The sequence below is a fragment of the Oncorhynchus tshawytscha genome, linkage group LG01 (genome assembly GCF_018296145.1).
Source record: "Oncorhynchus tshawytscha isolate Ot180627B linkage group LG01, Otsh_v2.0, whole genome shotgun sequence".
Taxonomy (NCBI): domain Eukaryota; kingdom Metazoa; phylum Chordata; class Actinopteri; order Salmoniformes; family Salmonidae; genus Oncorhynchus; species Oncorhynchus tshawytscha.
The window spans coordinates 85,853,523-85,877,415 of record NC_056429.1 but is presented as its reverse complement, the minus strand read 5'-3'; the positions used below and the strand labels follow the sequence as shown (position 1 = coordinate 85,877,415).

The 23,893-nt window shown below is 42.5% G+C and overlaps 1 protein-coding gene across 7 annotated transcripts in view; it reads right to left on the bottom strand.

Annotated features, from left to right (window-relative positions):
• The window catches only part of LOC112258869 (calcineurin-like phosphoesterase domain containing 1), a 38,342-nt gene extending 14,773 nt beyond the window's left edge, over positions 1 to 23,569 (bottom strand). For 2 of the 7 annotated variants that reach the window (XM_024433504.2, XM_024433517.2), the window contains exons 1-4: positions 23,333 to 23,558; positions 19,062 to 19,280; positions 5,603 to 5,775; positions 4,985 to 5,243 (exon numbers count right to left, since the gene is read on the bottom strand). In XM_024433504.2, the coding sequence (XP_024289272.1) occupies positions 4,985 to 5,243; positions 5,603 to 5,775; positions 19,062 to 19,280; positions 23,333 to 23,396 (715 nt within the window). In that variant the 5' untranslated portion in view covers positions 23,397 to 23,558. Of the gene's footprint in view, positions 1 to 1,975; positions 2,796 to 4,984; positions 5,244 to 5,602; positions 5,776 to 19,061; positions 19,281 to 23,332 lie in introns of those variants that run through there. The other 5 variants (XR_006084110.1, XM_024433525.2, XM_042327007.1 and 2 more) reach the window with 5 other exon arrangements.
• Positions 23,570 to 23,893: the final 324 nt, after the last annotated feature.

The window sequence follows — 23,893 nt, the reverse complement described above, 5'->3', positions numbered from 1 at the left end:
AGACGATATAGTAGCCTCATACATTACCGTAGACTATGGTAGACTCGTATATTACAGTAGAGTAGACAAAATGGTAGCCTTGTACATTACAGTAGACTATGGTAGCCTCATATATTACAGTAGTGTAGACAATATAGTAGCCTTGTACATTACAGTAAACATGGTAACATTGTACATTACAGCAGAGTAGACAATATGGTAACCATGTATATTACATTAAACAAAATGGTAACCTCGTACATTACAGTAGACAATGTGTTTTCGCTTTGTCATTGTGGGGTATTGGGTGTAGATTGAGGACATTTTTTTTATTTGATGAATTTTAGAATAAGGCTGTAACGTAACAAAATATGGAGAAGTCAAGGGGTCTGAATACTTGCCAAATGCACTGTATATTACAGTAGACAATATGGTAGCCTCGTATTACAGTAGAGTAGACAAAATGGTAGCCTTGTACATTACAGTAAACAATGGTAGCCTAGGACATAGTAGAGTAGACAAAAATGGTAGCCTTGTATATTACAGTAGACAATATGGTAGCCTCGTATTACAGTAGAGTAGACAAAATGGTAGCCTTGTACATTACAGTAAACAATGGTAGCCTAGGACATTACAGTAGAGTAGACAAAATGGTAGCCTTGTATATTACAGTAGACAAATAAAATCAAAAAATGTTTTGTCACATACACATGGTTAGCAGATGTTAATGCGAGTGTAGCGAAATGCTTGTGCTTCTAGTTCCGACCATGCAGTACTATCTAACAAGTAATCTAACCTAACAATTTAACAACAACTACCTTACACACACACACACACACACGTGTAAAGGAATGAAATAGAATATGTACGTAAAAATATATGAATGAGCGATGGCCGAACACCATAGGCAAGATGCAGTAGATGGTGTGGAGTACAGTATATACACATATGAGATGAGAAATGTAGGGTATGTAAACAATGTTGGGGATCAGCGGGGTGGAGATGTTACCTACCCTCACCACCTGCGGGGCGGACCCGTCAGGAAGTCCAGAACCCAGTTGCACAGGGCGGGGTCGAGACCCAGGGTCTCAAGCTTAATGACGAGTTGAGGGTACTATGGTGTTAAATGCTGAGCTGTAGTCAATGAACAGCATTCTTACATAGGTATTCCTCTTGTCCAGATGGGATAGGGCAGTGCGCAGTGTGATTGCGTCGTCTGTGGATCTATTGGGGCGGAAAGCAAATTGGAGTGGGTCTAGGGTGTCAGGTAGGGTGGAGGTGATATGGTCCTTGACTAGCCTCTCAAAGCACTTCGTGATGACGGAAGTGAGTGCTACAGGGCAATAGTCATTTAGCTCCGTTACCTTCGCTTTCTTGGGAACAGGAACAATGGTGGCCCTCTTGAAGCATGTGGGAACAGCAGACTGGGATAAGGATTGATTGAATATGTCCGTAAACACACCAGCCAGTTGGTCTGCGCATGCTCTGAGGACGCGGCTGGGGATGCCGTCTGGGCCTGCAGCCTTACTCACGTTGGCTGCAGTGAAGGAGAGCCCGCAGAGTTTGGTTGCGGGCCGTGTCAATGGCACTGTGTTGTCCTCAAAGCCAGCAAAGAAGTTGTTTACTTTGTCTGGGAGCAAGACATCGTGGTCCGCGACGGGGCTGGTTTTCCTTTTGTAGTCTGTGATTGACTGTAGACCCTGCCACACACCTCTCGTGTCGGAGCCGTTGAATTGCGACTCTACTTTGTCTCTATACTGACGCCTAGCTTGTTTGATTGCCTTGCGGAGGGAATAGCTACACTGTTTGTATTCGGTCATGTTTCCGGTCACCTTGCCCTGATTAAAAGCAGTGGTTCGCACTTTCAGTTTTGGGCGAATTATGCCATCAATCCACGGTTTCTGGTTGGGGAACGCTTTAAGACGCTGTGGGTACAACATCACTGATTCACTTGCTAATAAACTCGCTCACCGAATCAGCGTATTCATCAATGTTATTGTCCGACGCTATGCGGAACATATCCTGGTTCACGTTATCGAAGCAATCTTGAAGCGTGGAATCCGATTGGTCGGATCAGCGTTGAACAGACCTGTGCACGGGCGCTTACAATATGGTAGCCTTGTACATTACAGTAGAGTAGACAATATGGTAGCCTCGTACATTACAGTACACAATATAGTAGCCTTGTACATTACAGTAGAAAATTGTAGCATCATACATTACAGTAGAGTAGACAATGTTAGCCTCGTACATTACAGTAGACAATATGGTAACCTCGTACATTACAGTAGACAATATGGTAACCTTGTACATTACAGTAGAGTAGACAAATGGCAGCCTCGTACATTACAGTAGAGTACACAAATGGTAGCCTCGTACATTACAGTAGACAATGTGGTAACCTTGTACATTACAGTAGAGTAGACAAATGGCAGCCTCGTACATTACAGTAGAGTACACAAATGGTAGCCTCGTACATTACAGTAGACAATGTGGTAACCTTGTACATTACCAAATCAAACTGTCACATGCGCCGAATACAACAAGCGTACAAAACAATTTTATGGGCTTTCCTCTGACACCGCCCATTATATTACAGTACATTAGACAACATAGCCAATGTTCTCTTAGTGATGCAATCTGTGTGTGTTATATTACTTTACTACAAGGGTATGAGTGCGATACTTAACACTCCCATGCCCTAGTCTATAGCTGTACTAGCATAACCGCTGGGGAAATATTAGTGTGGATGAGTTGAACTTGATCTTCCTTTCATATGAGCTTGACATGTTGGTAAAAAAAAAAAACAGCAGATCCTGAAATCATAAAATAGAAGTGCTGAAATCCATTTTGAGAGTTTGCGTTTAGGCTAGAATAAATGGTGGTCTGTGCCTGAGAGTAAACATATCTGTAGAGTTAAAAACGTACTCACACTCAAGCTATGAGAAGGGGAAAAAACAAGGAGGCCGAGATTCTAAAATATTCTTAATTCAATCTATGCACAAAAGAATACAAAAGTTGAAAGTGCTAAAAAGGGCTAAACCAAAAAAAAGGAGCATAGGTTTCAGCTTTTACATCTTCATCAGTGCTGTACAGACTAACTAAAATGACACACTTAATTAAGACATACAGGTGTCATCTTCAGCTTTATACAGCACTGATGAAACGTATGCTCTTTTTTTGTTCAGCACTATGCACTTTCACCTTTGTATACTTTTGAGCATGGATTAAATTAAGTACAGTGCCTTCAGAAAGTATTCATACCCCTTGACTTATTCCATATTTTGTTGTTACAGCCTAAATTCAAAATTGATTAAATATACATTTCTCACCCATCTACACACAATACCGCATAACGACAAAGTGAAAACATGTTTTTAGAAATGTTTGCAAATGTATTGAAAATGAAATACAGAAATCTAATTTAAATAAGTATTCACACCCCTGAGTCAATAATTTGTAAAAGCACCTTTGGTAGCGATTACAGCTGTGAGTCTTTCTGGGTAAGTCTCAAAGAACTTTCCACACCTGGATTGTGCAACATTTGCCCATTATTCTTTTCAAAATTCTTCAAGCTCTGTCAAATTGGTTGTTGATCATTGTTATACAACCATTTTCAGGTCTGGCCGTAGATTTAAAATAAAAACTAACTCAGCCACTCAGGAAGATTCACTGCCTTCTTTGTAAGCAACTCCAGTGTAGATTTGGCCTTGTGTTTTACGTTTTTGTCCTGCTGAAAGGTGAATTCATCTTCCAGTGTCTGGTGGAAAGCAGACTGAACCAGGTTTGACTGTGCTTAGCTTCATTCCGTTTATTTTTTATCCTGAAACTCCCCAGCCCTTGCCGATGACAAGCATATCTATAACATGATGCAGCCACTACTATGCTTGAAAATATGGAGAGTGGTACTCAGTAATATGTTGTATTGGATTTGCCCCAAACATAAGTTGTATTCAGGAGAAAAAGTGAGTTGCTTTGCAGTAATACTTAAGTGCCTTGTTGCGAACAGGATGCATGTTTTTGAATATTTTTATTCTTACAGGCTTCATTATTTTCACTCTCAAATGGGTTAATATGGTGGAGAAACTACAATGGTGATCCATCCTCAGTTTTCTCCTATCACAGCCATTCAACTCTGTAACTGTTATAAAGTCACCATTGGCCTCCTGGTGAAATCCCTGATATGTTTCCTTCCTCTCAGGCAACTGAGTTAGAAAGGACACCAGTATCTTTGTAGTGACTGGGTTTATTGATACACCATCCAAAAGTGTAATTAATAACTTCACCATGCTCAAAGGGATATTGAATGTCTGGTAAAAAAAATCAATCTACCAATTTGCCCTTTGCAAGTCATTGCAAAATCTCCCTGGTCTTTGTGATTGAATCTACAATTATCTGTATGTGTGGGGTACAGAGATGAAATCATTCAAAAATCCCGTTAAACACTATTATTGCACAAAGTGAGTCCATGCAACTTATTTGACATAAGCACATTACTCCTAAACATATTTAGGCTTGTCATAACAAAGGGGTTGAATACTTATTGACTCAAGACATTTCAGCTTTTTGTTTTTAATTTATTTGCAAAAAATATTGAAAAACATAATTCCACTGACATTATGGGGTATTGTGTGTAGGCCAGTGACAGAATCTCAACTTAATCCATTTTAAATTCAGGCTGTAAATGTGGGGAAAAAAATTCAGGGGCTGTTCCTCCTTGGTCCTCCTCACTGTGACTTATCCTGTAGTAAACCTGTTGACACACTAATCCCATCTTTCCCTGGTGTGAGGGCTGTGTTGCACAGCTAAATCTGGGCTGTGTTCACTAAGCACAAAACAAGAGGAGACCACTTCCTAAATAAAAGGTTGTGGGGTGAATAATAACTTCCACTGAAATGTAATTTTCACTAAGTCTACCATGGACATCAATGCATGAAGTGAAAATAAGTCTAGTGGAAGTTAGATTCCCCCCTGAATAAAGGTTAAATCAAGTTAAATCACCTACCTGCCCGTTTGAACCTGCCTAGGAGGCTCTGCCTCGTGGCGGTCTGCAGGTTAAAGTAGTCGTCCTCCTCGTCGGGGGTCTTTAAGTACAGAGGGATGTGCTGGAACACCAGGACGTGTTTGGGGGTGACCCCGGGCCCCTGAGAGGCCCTCTGCAGCTGGTCCTCTAACCAGGCTTCCTGGGCGTCTCTCAGGTCGGGGCAGGCCGACGCATCAAAGAACAGCTGGGAGTTCAGCACCAGACACAGCACCCCTCCAACCTAAAAATCAGAATGGCAGGTTTGGGATTACAGTATAGGTTAAGGTTATTAAGATAATGTCATTATGGCATTGCCATGGTTCTCATTAATGCCTTTAAAGCAGCCACATTACAACTGACCTGACTAGAGACAGTTGTCTCAGCATTATGACATCACTTTGCTTTCAGCTTGGGCCCCACAGAGTATACAATGACAGTAGTAATTCATGTTGGATAAAAAGGGGTGCCACTCTGTTCCTACTGGTCATGTTACAGGTCAATTGTTGTTCCTATCCAGCTCCAAGGACCAGTGTTTATGTAAGGAACATAAAGAGTTTTGTACAATCCACAGTAAGTTTTCATCTCACTCTAGTCACCCACCCAGAAGCTGAAGTAATCGTCTCCCCAGGCGTTGCAGAACTGGGCTACAGTCTCTGGGGTGGGTGTGTTACCCAGGTCATGGTTACCACTGACAAACACCAGAGGGATGGAGGGGTCTGTGCCCCTCAGAGCCACCTTCAAGTCCCGCTCCTGCCCCTCCCGGTACTGGGTGCCTGTATGGGGGAGAGGACACATCACTGGAACAGTGGTAACATTTAGTTTGAACTTCCCAGGGTTTTTTTTGCATTTAAAGTTTGGATGGACATTATTACCCCCTGCCTATTCACATTATTCATTACCGTCCACACAAAGAGGATACAGAATAAAACGGAGAAATGTAACCACTCTTAATAAAGTAAGGAGAAAGAGTACAATGGGTCCATTTATAATTTACAATGTGTATCAAACAAACCCATTAATGCATAGCAAAGTATTTCATGCCTTCCTTTCTTCAGGTTTTTTATTTTTTCATTAAAGTAATTATTTTACTGACCTACTTTTGGAGATAGAAGTTTGGACAAGGTTTGTTTCATAAGACGAGTATTTCTGACAAAACGAAGAACGAGAGAAAATAACACAAGATAAAAACCTAGAGGGGTGGGGAGCCCAATCAGCCCATATGTCCTGTATAAGGGACTGGACGAGCAAGCAATCCTCTGATGACTAGTGTGGGAGAATACGCCAGATCAGAGAGCCATCTGGACTAAAAGTTACAGTACAATAACATTATTTAAAATCAGAGGAACGTTAAATCGTAAACAGCAACCAAATCAATCAGGTAACAAAGAATAACCATCAAGAGAGGTCAACTGACTACTGCTGTGAACAAATGGACAATAAATAGAGTCTGGTCTCAGGCTTTAATGTGAGTTTCACTTTTTAGAATATTAGCTACTGGCAAATACATTTTTCATAAGTCCTCTTAAATCAATCTTTAAAACAATATTACAATTGTAAAAAAGGAGGCCTCGCCTACAGACACAGATAGGCTACTGCTGTTAGAGCCGCCACACAGGCTACTATTGTTAGATCAACCACACTACACCATACAGCAATTAGCTGCTATGACACTTCCATGAATCACCAGTCCCAACCATGCTCCAGCACAGCCCTGCGCCAGCCCCATCTCCAGCCATAGCCAAGCTCCAGCCCCTGCCCTGCTACCGTTATACCTCATCAATATGGATTTGGGACACTTAAACTGAGATGAATGAAACATGGCTATCTGTGATTTCTGTAGACACATTCCCATTAAAACACTGACTGCAGTTAAACTGTAACCTATAACCACGTCTCACTGCAATGCTGACTTTCGTTCACCTAGCCTGCTACAATCTCTGACCTTAAAGTTATGATTTATTACAATGGTAAGGTAATTTTAGTTAGACAGCGAATGGGCTGAGCTAGACTGAGCTGGGTTCAGAACATAGCTGAGAAAGAGGATTTTGACAGGTTTGGATAAACACATTCCCATGTGCCTCTGCAAAGGTGTCTATAGTCCTGTACTCAGCTGTATTTTTTTTATTTTATTTTTTATTTCACCTTTATTTAACCAGGTAGGCTAGTTGAGAACAAGTTCTCATTTGCAACTGCGACCTGGCCAAGATAAAGCATAGCAGTGTGAGCAGACAACACAGTTACACATGGAATAAACAATTAACAAGTCAATAACACAGTAGAAAACAAAGGGGGGAGTCTATATACAGTGTGTGCAAAAGGCATGAGGAGGTAGGCGAATAATTACAATTTTGCAGATTAACACTGGAGTGATAAATGATCAGATGGTCATGTACAGGTAGAGATATTGGTGTGCAAAAGAGCAGAAAAGTAAATAAATAAAAACAGTATGGGGATGAGGTAGGTGAAAATGGGTGGGCTATTTACCAATAGACTATGTACAGCTGCAGCGATCGGTTAGCTGCTCAGATAGCTGATGTTTGAAGTTGGTGAGGGAGATAAGTCTCCAACTTCAGCGATTTTTGCAATTCGTTCCAGCCACAGGCAGCAGAGTACTGGAACGAAAGGCGGCCAAATGAGGTGTTGGTTTTAGGGATGATCAGTGAGATACACCTGCTGGAGCGCGTGCTACGGATGGGTGTTGCCATCGTGACCAGTGAACTGAGATAAGGCGGAGCTTTACCTAGCATGGACTTGTAGATGACCTGGAGGCAGTGGGTCTGGCGACGAATATGTAACGAGGGCCAGCCGACTAGAGCATACAGGTCGCAATGGTGGGTGGTATAAGGTGCTTTCGTGACAAAACGGATGGCACTGTGATAGACTGCATCCAGTTTGCTGAGTAGAGTGTTGGAAGCCATTTTGTAGATGACATCGCCGAAGTCGAGGATCGGTAGGATAGTCAGTTTTACTAGGGTAAGCTTGGCGGCGTGAGTGAAGGAGGCTTTGTTGCGAAATAGAAAGCCGACTCTTGATTTGATTTTCGATTGGAGATGTTTGATATGAGTCTGGAAGGAGAGTTTGCAGTCTAGCCAGACACCTAGGTACTTATAGATGTCCACATATTCAAGGTCGAAACCATCCAGGGTGGTGATGCTAGTCGGGCATGCGGGTGCAGGCAGCGATCGGTTGAAAAGCATGCATTTGGTTTTACTAGCGTTTAAGAGCAGTTGGAGGCCACGGAAGGAGTGTTGTATGGCATTGAAGCTTGTTTGGAGGTTAGATAGCACAGTGTCCAATGACGGGCCGAAAGTATATAGAATGGTGTCGTCTGCGTAGAGGTGGATCAGGGAATCGCCCGCAGCAAGAGCAACATCATTGATATATACAGAGAAAAGAGTCGGCCCGAGAATTGAACCCTGTGGCACCCCCATAGAGACTGCCAGAGGACCGGACAGCATGCCCTCCGATTTGACACACTGAACTCTGTCTGCAAAGTAATTGGTGAACCAGGCAAGGCAGTCATCCGAAAACCGAGGCTACTGAGTCTGCCGATAAGAATATGGTGATTGACAGAGTCGAAAGCCTTGGCAAGGTCAATGAAGACGGCTGCACAGTACTGTCTTTTATCGATGGCGGTTATGATATCGTTTAGTACCTTGAGTGTGGCTGAGGTGCACCCGTGACCGGCTCGGAAACCAGATTGCACAGCGGAGAAGGTACGGTGGGATTCGAGATGGTCAGTGACCTGTTTGTTGACTTGGCTTTCGAAGACCTTAGATAGGCAGGGCAGGATGGATATAGGTCTGTAACAGTTTGGGTCCAGGGTGTCTCCCCCTTTGAAGAGGTATACCGCATCCTTGGCTCAAGCATTTAGGAGACGGAATGGTTCTCTAGCTTCAGTCTAGCTATGCATCCATATCAAATCAGACTGTATATAGGCTATGCATCCATATCAAATCAGACTGTATATAGGCTATGCATCCATATTCAGACTGTATATAGGCTATGCATCCATATTCAGACTGTATATAGGCTATGCATCCATATTCAGACTGTATATAGGCTATGCATCCATATTCAGACTGTATATAGGCTATGCATCCATATTCAGACTGTATATAGGCTATGCATCCATATTCAGACTGTATATAGGCTATGCATCCATATTCAGACTGTATATAGGCTATGCATCCATATTCAGACTGTATATAGGCTATGCATCCATATTCAGACTGTATATAGGCTATGCATCCATATTCAGACTGTATATAGTCTATGCATCCATATTCAGACTGTATATAGTCTATGCATCCATATTCAGACTGTATATAGGCTATGCATCCATATTCAGACTGTATATAGGCTATGCATCCATATTCAGACTGTATATAGGCTATGCATCCATATAGGCTATGCATCCATATCAGACTGCATATAGGCTATGCATCCATATCAGACTGCATATAGGCTATGCATCCATATCAGACTGTATATAGGCTATGCATCCATATCAGTCTGTATATAGGCTATGCATCCATATTCAGACTGTATATAGGCTATGCATCAATATAGGCTATGCATCCATATCAGACTGCATATAGGCTATGCATCCATATAGGCTATGCATCCATATCAGACTGTATATAGGCTATGCATCCATATCAGACTGTATATAGGCTATGCATCCATATAGGCTATGCATCCATATCAGACTGCATATAGGCTATGCATCCATATCAGACTGCATATAGGCTATGCATCCATATCAGACTGCATATAGGCTATGCATCCATATAGGCTATGCATCCATATCAGACTGTATATAGGCTATGCATCCATATCAGACTGTATATAGGCTATGCATCCATATAGGCTATGCATCCATATCAGACTGCATATAGGCTATGCATCCATATCAGACTGCATATAGGCTATGCATCCATATCAGACTGTATATAGGCTATGCATCCATATCAGACTGTATATAGGCTATGCATCCATATCAGACTGTATATAGGCTATGCATCCATATCAGACTGTATATAGGCTATGCATCCATATCAGACTGTATATAGGCTATGCATCAATATCAGACTGTATATAGGCTATGCATCAATATCAGACTGTATACAGTGCGGCAAAAAAGTATTTAGTCAGCCACCAATTGTGCAAGTTCTCCCACTTAAAAAGATGAGGCCTGTAATTTTCATCATAGGTACACTTCAACTATGACAGACACAATGAGAGAAAAAAATAATCCAGAAAATCACATTGTAGGATTTTTTATGAATTTATTTGCAAATTATGGTGGAAAATAAGTATTTGGTCACCTACAAACAAGAAAGAATTCTGACTCTCACAGACCTGTAACTTCTTCTTTAAGAGGCTCCTCTGTCCTCCACTCGTTACCTGTATTAATGGCACCTGTTTGAACTTGTTATCAGTATAAAAGACACCTGTCCACAACCTCAAACAGTCACACTCCAAACTCCACCATGGCCAAGACCAAAGAGCTGTCAAAGGACACCAGAAACAAAATTCTAGACCTGCACCAGGCTGAGAAGACAATCTGCAATAGGTAAGCAGCTTGGTTTGAAGAAATCAACTGTGGGAGCAATTATTAGGAAATGGAAGACATACAAGACTACTGATAATCTCCCTCGATCTGGGGCTCCACGCAAGATCTCACCCCGTGGGGTCAAAATGATCACAAGAACGGTGAGCAAAAATCCCAGAACCACACGGGGGGACCTAGTGAATGACCTGCAGAGAGCTGGGACCAAAGTAACAAAGCCTACCATCAGTAACACACTACGCCGCCAGGGACTCAAATCCTGCAGTGCCAGACGTGTCCCCCTGCTTAAGCCAGTACATGTCCAGGCCCGTCTGAAGTTTGCTAGAGAGCATTTGGATGATCCAGAAGAAGATTGGGAGAATGTCATATGGTCAGATGAAACCAAAATATAACTTTTTGGTAAAAACTCAACTTGTCGTGTTTGGAGGACAAAGAATGCTGAGTTGCATCCAAAGAACACCATACCTACTGTGAAGCATGGGGGTGGAAACATCATGCTTTGGGGCTGTTTTTCTGCAAAGGGACCAGGACGACTGATCCGTGTAAAGGAAAGAATGAACGGGGACATGTATCGTGAGATCTTGAGGGAAAACCTCCTTCCATCAGCAAGGGCATTGAAGATGAAAAGTGGCTGGGTCTTTCAGCATTACAATGATCCCAAACACACCGCCCGGGCAATGAAGGAGTGGCTTCGTAAGAAGCATTTCAAGGTCCTGGAGTGGCCTAGCCAGTCTCCAGATCTCAACCCCATAGAAAATCTTTGGAGGGAGTTGAAAGTCCGTGTTGCCCAGCAACAGCCCCAAAACGTCACTGCTCTAGAGGAGATCTGCATGGAGGAATGGGCCAAAATACCAGCAACAGTGTGTGAAAACCTTGTGAAGACTTACAGAAAACGTTTGACCTCTGTCATTGCCAACAAAGGGTATATAACAAAGTATTGAGATAAACTTTTGTTATTGACCAAATACTTATTTTCCACCATAATTTGCAAATAAATTCATTAAAAATCCTACAATGTGATTTTCTGGATTTTTTTCCCCCCTCATTTTGTCTGTCATAGTTGAAGTGTACCTATGATGAAAATTACAGGCCTCATGTTTTTAAGTGGGAGAACTTGCACAATTGGTGGTTGACTAAATACTTTTTTGCCCCACTGTATAGGCTATGCATCCATATTCAGACTGTATATAGGCTATGCATCCATATTCAGACTGTATATAGGCTATGCATCCATATTCAGACTGTTTACAGGCTATGCATCCATATTCAGACTGTATACAGGCTATGCATCCATATTCAGACTGTATACAGGCTATGCATCCATATTCAGACTGTATACAGGCTATGCATCCATATTCAGACTGTATATAGGCTAACTCTCCTTTCTGGTGGTGGTTCTGAAACATCTCCCCTACAGGGTCTCCTCTCTCCTGTCCCGAAACCCCTCACTTAACCCATTAGAAGCTTCTCCTATTGGAAGTCCCCATCAGCAAAACACACTCACACACAGTATACTACACTCACACACACACTATGCCTTCTCACAGAGCCTGATTTCTCCAATCTCTCTCCTCTCCAAATTGTGTTCTGCTGCTGCTCAATTCCACCCAGAGTCCCACTAACTGCCTTCAACAGAAATTAGGGGGCCTTCAGATGGGTGCAGGGGGACTTGGTGTTTTTCCACTAAGACATACCCCCACCCCAGTGTGTCACCGGTGTGTTATGTTAATGTAAGCTCTAGTGTTATTGTGCTTCCATCGGGCAGAATCAACAACCTCTGCATCATTCAAGGCTTTGTGGCAAGGTGTTAAAGTGTGCAATTAGCCGTTGTTATGTGTAGACGCCAGCCGAAAACTACCCAGGGCCTTGGTTTGGCTCCAAGTTAGAGCAGGTCCGCCAGAGCCATGGCCCAGTGCGGCATGGGTACCGGCCTGCGTAGATGGAAACAAAAAAGTCTGAGCCTTTTGGGTAAAACACTGTGGTAAATCCTCAATGGAAACTCAGCATAACCTCACTCTCACCTTCCCGTTTGTTGGCTCTCCTCGCCCACAAACAAACCCCTGAGGACGTCCCTGGAATCCTTTGTAGTGCTCATTAGGAGTGTGTTAGGTCCATCACGTTGCTCTAATCATCTCTCCTCTGAACACTTCATGGCTCCTTGGTCTCTATGAGTCTCTGTGAAGGGGAAGTCCTCATCAGTGGGATGGGATCACAGAGAGATGTCAATAACAGCAGCATGGATGGGATGGTGACAGCGTTCCATGGGAATATGCTCCCTCTGACAGCTGCTTTTTGTGGATTGTGGTCAGGGATGGGCATTTTAATTGGGCCCAGCATGGAGCCTTGTGGTTCACAACAGGTGGTTAACGAAGGTGATGGTCGATCAAACCGTCAGTTGCCGAGTCCTTCAAGGCCCTGTGTTATCCTGATCACTACAGTGATAATGTACAGGGTTGAAGGATACAAGTAGAGAATTTAAATTTATAAATGTAGCCTCTCTCTCCTTCCATGATGATGGAGGTGTCAACAAATAGTCTGCACACTGCGATGCCTACCCATCGAATACTGGCCCACCCTTTTTACACAGCACCATCCTGCACCCTTTTTTACACAGCACAATTTTAAGTCATTATTTTGGACAAATTCATTTGGAGAGAAATAAGATATGTGTTTTCACACAATAGAGAGAGGGATCCAAACAAGTTGAGATGGGAGATGTTTACCACAAGAAGAACAAATAGACACCAGCCAAAACACAGTTGGGGCCAATATCTTGTCTGTCCCTGACAGCCCTGTTTGTTGACAATCCTCTGGCCAGCAACAGTTTTATACTCTTTGTAAATAAACACAAACAGTTTAGGTGTAAATCAAATGTCAGTTAGGCAGCGTTGCCTGGTGATACCCCCCTGGCAGTGGGCACTGTGGAAACGACTGTGCATCTGACAGACGTGGTGTGTAATGCATCTGGCACACACAACCTGCTCAGGCTGCTTGACGGTAACGAGGAGAGACGGCAGGCCATTTAAAATGTTCCCAAACCCTGCGCTTAGACTATCACTGTGCGTTTGGTAGGGAACGCTGATCTCGCAGTGACCTATAAATGCAACTGATCAGGGAGGGAGGGACTAGGCGGAATGAGAGGGAATCGTGCCCGGATTAAACTGAGAAGAGACACTAGGCACTAAGGATTGTGCAGGTGTGGAATGCATTTTAATGTAGAAGTGTGTCCATTATGGTGTTCATGAGCAGAACGCACAAGGCAAATTCGTAGTCATTATTACTAAGCATGGACGAAATGAGATAGGGAGTGGGCTGAGGACACCCCTGCTGTTTCAGTTTGGCACAACATGTGTTATGTAAGCAGAGGTAGGATTTGGCCCTCGTCATTAAGCCAAATGTGCATTGTGCAAAATACAATACAAATTATACCTTTTATATAGCCATAATAAAATCATGTTCATTATAACTAGGCTATATCAGACATAGCCTAGTGGTTAGAGCATTGGACTAGTAACCGAAAGGTTGCAAGTTCGAATCCCACAGCTGACAAGGTCCCACAGCTGACATATCTGTCGTTCTGCCCCTGAACAGGCAGTTAACCCTTCAGACCCCTTCACTTTTTCCACATTTTGTTACATTAAAGCATTATTCAAAAATGTATTAAATTCCCTCAATCTACACACACACACACACAATAATGACAAAGCGAAAACAGGTTGGTAGAAATTTTTGCAAATGTATTAAAAATAAACAGAAAAACCTTATTTACATAAGTATTCATACCCTTTGCTATGAGATTAAAATTGAGCTCAGGTGCAACATGTTTCCATTGAACATCCTTGAGATGTTTCTACAACTTGGAGTCATCCTGTGGTAAATTCAATTGATTGGACATGATTTGGAAAGGCACACACCTGTCTATATAAGGTCCCACAGTTGACAGTGCACATCAGAGCAAAAACCAAGTCATGAGGTCGAAGGAATTGTCTGTAGAGCTCCGAGACAGGATTTTGTCGAGGAACAGATCTGGAGAATGGTACCAAAAAAATGTCTGCCGCATTGAAGGTCCCCCACAGTGGCCTCCATCATTCTTAAATGGAAGAAGTTTTGAACCACAAAGACTTTTCCTTGGTCAGGGAGGTGGTGACAGCATCATGCTGTGGGGATGTTTTTCAGCAGCAGGGACTGGGAGACAAGTCAGCATTGAGGGAATGATGAAGGGAGCCAAGTACAGAGAGATCCTTGATGAAAACCTTCTCCAGAGTGCTCAGAACTCCAGACTGGGGCAAAGGTTCACCTTCCAACAGGACAATGAGCCTAAGCACACACATACCAGTGCTGGTGGAGGCCTAAATCAGCATGTTGTTTGTGCAACAGTATCTTCTAAATCAAAGAGGAATAAGCAAAGCATGAATATGTTGGCTACATGACTAAAGATTGTAATGTAGCCGAAGATTATAGGGTCCTCTAGGAAACACTGAACATCACTTTGGTTCCTACCCTGTCACAATAACTCGTCCATGGCATTTTCATTCTTTGTCATGTCAAACAACACTGTATTCAAAGTGCCCACTATTATTTCTATTCTAATTATAGAATTATAATAAACATTCTATTTCTGTGATTCCAAAAGTTCACCCAAGTGTTTTGATCTAAATTGCAATTGCAACATTTGGTTAAAAATAAGGCCTAGCTTTTTCCCCCATATCATGGCAGTGTGGAAATGATCTCAAATGAGTGCAGGAAGTTATTTTAGGTTTAAGTTGAATTGACAGTATAAAACAATCAGAATGGAGAAAGACCCATTGAAATAATGTAGAATGCATGTGTTGCCACACTAGGGTCATGCACAACTCAAAGAAAATGAAGAACTTTTATCAAAAACATAAAATACGGTATGTTGAAAACGTTTTTGGGAGATGCGATGGATCATTGGGGATCATTCAATATTTCCTTTCTTTTGTTCAGTGAAATGATCCCATGTGAAGAGACAACTCATTTAAATAAAGTTCAATTCGTAACTAAATTGTTTTTGTGTTTTTTTTTCTATTGGAAGGATTTAATCATTTGCAATTATGTCTACTTATGATAAGGTAAAAGGTTTATGTTTCTGTCTCCATATATGGTAAAAATATCCAATGAAAAAAACAGAGTGGGGAGAACAAGTATTTGATATACTGCCGATTTTACAGGTTTTCCTACTTACAAAGCATGTAGAGGTCTGTAATTTATCATAGGTACACTTCAACTGTGAGAGACGGAATCTAAAACAAAAATCCAGAAAATTACATTATGATTTTAAGTAATTAATTTGCATTTTATTGCATGACATAAGTATTTGATCACCTACCAACCAGTAAAAATTCCAGCACTCACAGACCTGTTAGTTTTTCTTTAAGAAGCCCTCCTGTTCTCCACTCATTACCTGTATTAACTGCACCTGTTTGAACTCGTTACCTGTATAAAAGACACCTGTCCACACACAATCAAACAGACTCCAACCTCTCCACAATGGCCAAGACTAGAGAGCTCTGTAAGGACATCAGGGATAAAATTGTAGACCAGCACAAGGCTGGGATTGGCTACAGGACAATAGGCAAGCAGCTTGGTGAGAAGGCAACAACTGCTGGCGCAATTATTAGAAAATGGAAGAAGTTCAAGATGACAGTCAATCACCCTCGGTCTGGGGCTCCATGCAAGATCTCACCTCATGGGGCATCAATGATCATGAGGAAGGTGAGGGATCAGCCCAGAACTACATGGCAGGACCTGGTCAATGACCTGAAGAGAGCTGGGACCACAGTCTCAAAGAAAACCATTAGTAACACACTACACCGTCATGGATTAAAATCCTGCAGCGCACGCAAGGTCCCCCTGCTCAAGCCAGCGCATGTCCAGGTCTGTCTGAAGTTTGCCAATGACCATCTGGATGATCTAGAGGAGGAATGGGAGATGGTCATGTGGTCTGATGAGACAAAAATAGAGCTTTTTGGTCTGAACTCCACTCGCCGTGTTTGGAGGAAGAAGGATGAGTGCAACCCCAAGTACACCATCCCAACCGTGAAGCATGGAGGTGGAAACATCATTCTTTGGGGATGCTTTTCTGCAAAGGGGACAGGACGACTGCACCGTATTGAGGGGAGGATGGATGGGGCCATGTATCTGGAGATCTTGGCCAACAACCTCCTTCCCTCAGTAAGAGCATTGACGATGGGTCGTGGCTGGGTCTTCCAGCATGACAACGACCCAAAACACACAGCCAAGGCAACTAAGGAGTGGCTCCGTAAGAAGCATCTCAAGGGCCTGGAGTGGCCTAACCAGTCTCCAGACCTGAACACAATAGAAAATCTTTGGAGGGAGCTGAAAGTCTGTATTGCCCAGCGACAGCCCCGAAACCTGAAGGATCTGGAGAAGGTCTGTATGGAGGAGTGGGCCAAAATCCCTGCTGCAGTGTGTGCAAACCTGGTCAAGAACTACAGGAAACGTATGATCTCTATAATTGCAAACAGGTTTCTGTACCAAATATTAAGTTCTGCTTTTCTGATGTATCAAATACTTGTCATGCAATAAAATGCTAATTAATTACTTAAAATCATACAATGTGATTTTCTGGATTTTTGTTTTAGATTCCGTCTCACAGTTGAAGTCTACCTATGATAAAAATAACAGACCTCTACATGCTTTGTAAGTAAGAAACACTGCCAATTTTGCAGGTTATCAAATACTTGGTCTGTAAACACTGTATACATTTAAATAGTATTAATATTAATTTGCATATTTCCGTTAATTGCCACGGAAAGTTTCCACCTGAAAATTCCCCAAAATGTGCAACCCTATTTGGGTACTGTGTGTAGATTGAGGGGGAAAAAACTATTTAATTAATTTTAGAATAAGGCTGTAACGTAACAAAATGTGGAAAAAGTCAAGGGGTCTGAATACTTTCCGAATGCACTGTATTCAGCACAGCTGGACAGACCGACAGGCACGCCTGCTGTCTCCTGTAGATGCACGTCAGAGCCACGGACTCCACAGATATACCACTGGAAGGCAAGGCCCCCCACGGCCCTTAATTGTAATGAAACGGTAGTTCTGTTGTTAAGCAGCACTTTGGTGCGCAACAATATTATCTCTGCAGTGGGTCTAGCCTGCCGATTCCTCTTACCGTTATCAAATTAGTCAGCTGGCTGTCAAACACTCACCAAGCTATAGCCCCTCACTGAAATTGCATTCACCACCAGCATCTGTTTCCAACTAACACCTTTCAGGCATACCTCTCCCACTTATCCTCCTCTTTAAAACCACACAGGAAAGGATGGGGTTTTAGGACTTTTTTTCTTACACTGACAAATGGGAGGTAAGTTTTCCTTAAGGCCTGACAAACCTGTGCTAAGCCAACCTCAGATCTATTTGAGTAGATAAAACTCATTCATTTCCCTAGATCTACCATTGTGTGAAAAATGGCTTAGAGGCAAACACTTCATTCATAGATTTTTGATAAAACATTGCACAGAGACTGTAGCGGGAGTTTACAAAGTCCGCCGGTATCAAGAGACGGCTCATTCTTCTGCATCTCATAGAACATTCTGTAACGATTCCAAACCCTCAACGTTCTCAAGAGTGCATAAATTAAATCAGGAGAATCAATTTATCATTATAACAGTCATATTCCACTTCCTTTATAGACTCATGGAATATCAGAGACCTTCACACTGATCTATCAGAATGTCAATTACAGTGCATCTACATCGCTGCTTGACATTGAACTCTTATGGTCACACGGCTGCAATGAAATGTGCCGTAGCAAAACTACAGCACAGATAGAACAAAGAGACATATTTCACCGGATGTACAAATGTGAAGCATTTATACAAAATATGGTAGTGAGAAGAAGCCCAGTGGCCGGCAGTTGGAGAAGATGGAACAAGATGGATTCTGATAGACATTCTGCTAATTTACTCATCGATTAAACATTTGATCGCAATACAGTTCTCTGTTCCCAAAACTACAATCTGTTACGAACAGAGTGGACAAAGTTTTGTAGACTTTACCCGTTGGATTGTTTAGGAGTGAAAAGGTGATTTGAGTTATTGCACACGCGCACTTCACAGAGTAGCGTTCCCCAAAGGAAATATGCAAATTAACGCTAGAACGCGCCAATAGGATCTCTCTAGCTCCTGCTTGGCTCTGCCTACCTAATTGCTTGTTCGGCCCACTACGGCTCATTCGTTCCCATTTGAAACGGCAGGCTGTGGTCTATCTTGGTTTAGTTATAAAAATCTGACTTTACTCTTCCACTCCCAGTTGTCATTCTGAATACAAACGGCGGCATCACGTTGAGGACAGTACACAAAAGGATCCCGTCATTGTCAAAGTATGACTGGACTGCTCTCTTCCACATAGTATGTCTACCATACAAATACAGGTAATATCCTTATGTTTACACCTGTTAAGGCTCAGGTGTGTTTCTTTTGAACATTGTCTTACTTGGCATGGCATGAACCAGGTCCCCACACAGCACCATGAACTTGGGCCTGGGGCTCAGCTTGTTGACGGCCTCCACAGCCTGCTGGGTCAGCTGGACCTCATCGGTCCACTCATCCCCTCCCCCGTCACAGTCCCCCTCCCTCCAGGTCTTCATCAGACCCAGCTGGGGGTCTGCAGCCTGGATGAAGCAGAACGGGCCTCTCCATTCCTTCTGTTCATCTGGGAAGGTAGGAGGAGTTCAGGGGAGAGAGTCATGCCAGGGACATGGGATAGAATATAGAATCAGTATACAGTGGAAAGTATTCAGAACCCTTCACTTTTTCCAAATATTATGTTACAGCCTTACTCTAAAATAGATTCAATCCTATTTTTCCTCATCAATCTACACACAAATGTGAAAAAAAGTGAAGGGATCAGAATACTTTCCGAATGCACTATACTTTATTGCAACGGGTGTCTCTATTTATGAAAGTCATGCTGAAGTTAGTCCTAAAAGCAGTATTCTTACAAATTGACCCTGGGGATGCAGGATTTTGTTCTAATCATCAAGCCCTTGACTAGTTGAATCTGGTGTTGGTATTGGGTCTGGAGAAAAAGCCTGCTTCACTCACTCTGTTCCAGTAGCTCAAAAAGTAGCTATATGCTTTATACACACAAACACACACATTACAATATACTCACTCTCTCTCACACACACACACACAGCGGGACTTCCTTGTTCATCAGGATCTTCAATGTTTAACATGCTCTTCATGCATTTCTCTCCAAAATGAGTTTATGTTAATTCTCTCCTCCAGAGAAGCTTGTGCAGCAAATGAAAGCCTGAGAATCCCAGTACTGGGAACAACAGTGAAAGAGCCTTTACTTTGCTCTTTGTATCTTCATTTAGAACATAATGGGGAACATTCCCTGCTCCTATGGTTAACATTAACATCAGATGTATTAAACACAACACAAACTAGACGCCTTACTTTATGGCTATAAATGCACAATCATGACATGGGAAGTAGTAAGCTATTTGGAAGGATCAAAGGTAAAGAAAATACAAACAAATTTTAACTACAATTTTCAGTCTAAGGTTATGTTCATATCATCATCACTGAAGACAGGATGCTGCTTTGGTACATTACATAGGTTGAAAACTTTCCTGACTGGGGCTTGAACTTTTACAATTCAGAAAAATACTTATGCTGCTGAGGCTTATTCTTCAATATAACTTGCATCAGTCTTCTATACCAATCAGTCAAATATATTTATAAAGCCTGTTTTACATCAGGAGATGTCCCAAATTGCTTATACAGAAATCCACCCTAAAACCCCAAACTGCAAGCAATGCAGACGTAAAAGCATGGCGGCTAGGAACAACTCCCTAGAAAGGCAGGAATTTAGGAAGAAACCTAGAGAGGAACCAGGCTCTGAGGGGTGGCCAGTCCTCTTCTGTCCTGTGCCGAGTGGAGATTATTAGAGTACATGGCCATTAAGGCCAGATTGAACATCTTGAAGAACAAACATTCATAGATGACCAACAGGTTCAAATAATAATCCATACCATACCGTGAGAATATTGGTCTTAGTTCACTGATCTCTCCACCACCAATTAGAAACATGTATATTCTAACTAGGTTGCACGCAAACTGTTTCCTCCCATAACTAGAAATGTAAAAGGTTAAGCCCCCCCCTTTTTTACTGACTCATGAGACATACATGATTTGTAAGGCTTTTACACCAGCCTAGCTTTGACTCTCTGAGAAAAAGCCTGGTATCTTTGTTAACACAAGCTTTACAGTAGTGTGATTGTCTCAGGAGTCGCTGCTGTGTGAACTATAAAAATAAAAAAAGATTTGAAAAAGAGTAGCCAAAGCTCCCATGAAAGCCGATAAGTACACGCAGCTTTGTGTGGCTGCGCTGAGCGAGCTTCACTTCAAACATAAATCTGAGAGATTTCTCATCTGGCAGACGGTGCATTCAAACAATACTAATCATAATTCACGATTAGAGTGGAGGGCCTTTAAAAAATAATTTAATGAAATATGAAATTGTGTTGAATTCTCATTTGAAGAGAAAAACCTATCCATTTCACCATCCGTTTGTGGTGCTGAAAATCAAAAAAAGTTTGTAGAGAGATGAGAATTGTGAGTTGCTCTCGAGAACCCAAGGCATTCTGCCTCATCCCAAGGACGCTCAGCTATAAATGCTGCTTACCGGGGGAGACCATGTGAACTACAATCCCGAAGCTATGTTTTAACATTTAGAAACGTCAATCATCGCTTGAAATACAGTTTAAAGAACGTAACTCTCATATCAGCGAGAAAGAATCTTTCAAGTTAAAAAGTTACACTTACTGTAGCAGGTTTGCACAGATCCATAAGGCTGCGTGTGCCTCGAGGCAAGAACTACACTTTCCGCCCAGTTACGCTTACACACGTGTGCGAGCATGCTAGATAGCGAATTAGTGCAGGTTTTCGCCTCTGTCTTCCATCTGCCTGTCTTCCGTAAACAAGTGCTGTAACATGGAGACATGGCAGTGTGGGAAGACTAACCCTAACTTTATCAAGGTGTGTATCAATTGAACCTTTTCTTAATTATTATTTCTCTCTGATTTGAAGGACACGGTCCTTATGCTTCCAAAACCATACGGCAAGAGACACGTTAATGTTCAGATTGCGCATCTGGGCTCTTAACAAAACACCCCCGTACAGAAGACGCCTTCATCCAAATCAAAACCAAATGTTATACATGTAGGTAGTTATTAAAGTGACTATGCATAGATAACAGCAGAGAGTAGCAGCAGCATAAAGGGGGGGGGGGCAATGCAAATAATCTGGGTAGCCATTTGATTAGATGTTCAGGAGTCTTATGGCTTGGGGGTAGAAGCTGTTTAGAAGCCTCTTGGACCTAGACTTGGTGCTCCGGTACTGCTTGCTGTGCGTTCCTCTGACACCGCCTGGTATATAGGTCCTGGATGGCAGGAAGCGAGGCCCCGGTGATGTACTGAGCAGTACTCACTACCCTCTGTAGTGCCTTGCGGTCAGAGGCCAAGCAGTTGCCATACCAGGCAGTGATGAAACCCGTCAGGATGCTCTCGATGGTGCAGCTGTAGAACCTTCTGAGGATCTGAGGACCCATGCCAAATCTTTTCAGCCTCCTGAGGGGGGAGTAGGTTTTGTCGTGCCCTCATCACGACAGTCTTGGTGTGCTTGGACCATGTTAGTTTGTTGGGGATGTGAACGCCAAGGAACTTGAAGCTCTCAACCTGCTCCACTACAGCCCCGTCGCTGAGAATAGGGGCGTGCTCAGTTCTCCTTTTCCTGTAGTCTACAATCATCTCCTTTGTCTTGATCACGTTGATGGAGAGGTTGTTGTCCTTGCACCAGAGGGTCAGGTCTCTGACGACCTCCCTATAGTCTGTCTCTTCATTGTCTGTGATCAGGCCTACCACTTGTGTCATCAGCAAACTTAATGATGGTGTTGGAGTCATTACACAATGACTTATGTGTAATGTATGGAACTGAGTGTCATGATCAAGGGCTATTAGTGTCTATGAATGGGCTAGGCTGTGAGAGGAAGAGACTGTCTGTAAATCTGATTAGTTGTTAAACAATTAAATTCCTCAGTCTGTAAGCTTGGGCAGAAATGGAGCCATTCAGCCTAGTCGGTTCACTGGTCAAAGGTCTACAGTACACAGTGACTGACTTCCTATCACAAGCCAATCCGAAAATAGGCCTATAAAATAAATAAAAAAGACGGGAGGTAGTCTTCCATACAACATAACACGTGTAATAGGCCATTGCATTTGGGCAGAGACCTGTTTTGGGGTTATGATAAGGTAAACGGCAATAATGCAACTCACATTTACAGCTAACCTTACTGTTAGGCATTTGTAAATCAATCTTCAGAATCAAGGGCTAGCTATATTTCATGAGTTGAAAGTATTACGGACTGTGAATTGGTGAAAAGGCTAGTTTATAGCTGAGCAGATTCGAACAAATGAAAAGTATTGTTCTGGAACTCATCTCGGAAACGCAGAGTAAATGGCAAAAGGCTAAACAGCAACTTTTGTAAACAACATGACACGTCTCGGGAAAGTCGTTCACGTGTAGCACAGATAGCTAGCTCGTTAGGTTACTCGATGGGTTAATTTAGCGTGCATATTCGTAACTATGTATCCTTTATATTAACCAGTCAGGAATACAAAATTGTAAAACAGATGGATGTTAGCCAGCCTGTACAGTTAACTAACTATAGCTAGCCAACTAACTAACATTAGCTACCTTCGGTCAGTCCAGTGAATGTCCGCTGTTTAGCTCTAAGAAAAATATCCTCGGCTTCAGCCATGGCTTCCCTTGTCCCGCAAAGGTTAACGTTCGTATTCTTATGGCTTGATGTTGATCCTATTTTGTCAATAATTAACTGACTTGAGATTAGTCAGTTAGTTAGCTAGTTACGTACAGTGAATACCAAACGTAAAGCCGGAAGCCCCGCCTAGTTCTAAAATGTCTACAACATCCCCTTGTTGCTGACGAGGGTGACTTCGACAGTCGCAAGGGGATCAATAAACCCGTCAATTTAGGGACACACTCGTGACTTGAATGATGCAATTCATATTAAATAATTAAACAAGCATGGCATTCACATTTTGGATTAAGCCCGAAGACTCCTCGCTCATCTTAAATCGACTACATCAGCTATCTATTATCTGTGCCTGGCTGCATATAACGTTTGGATCCGTGCTATCCGGAATGCTTGGGACGTTCCTACCCCTTGAAGTTGAACGTGGTTAGGTAAGCGTAATGGTTAGGTAAGCTCTACGACCCCTACAAGTATTGGGACTC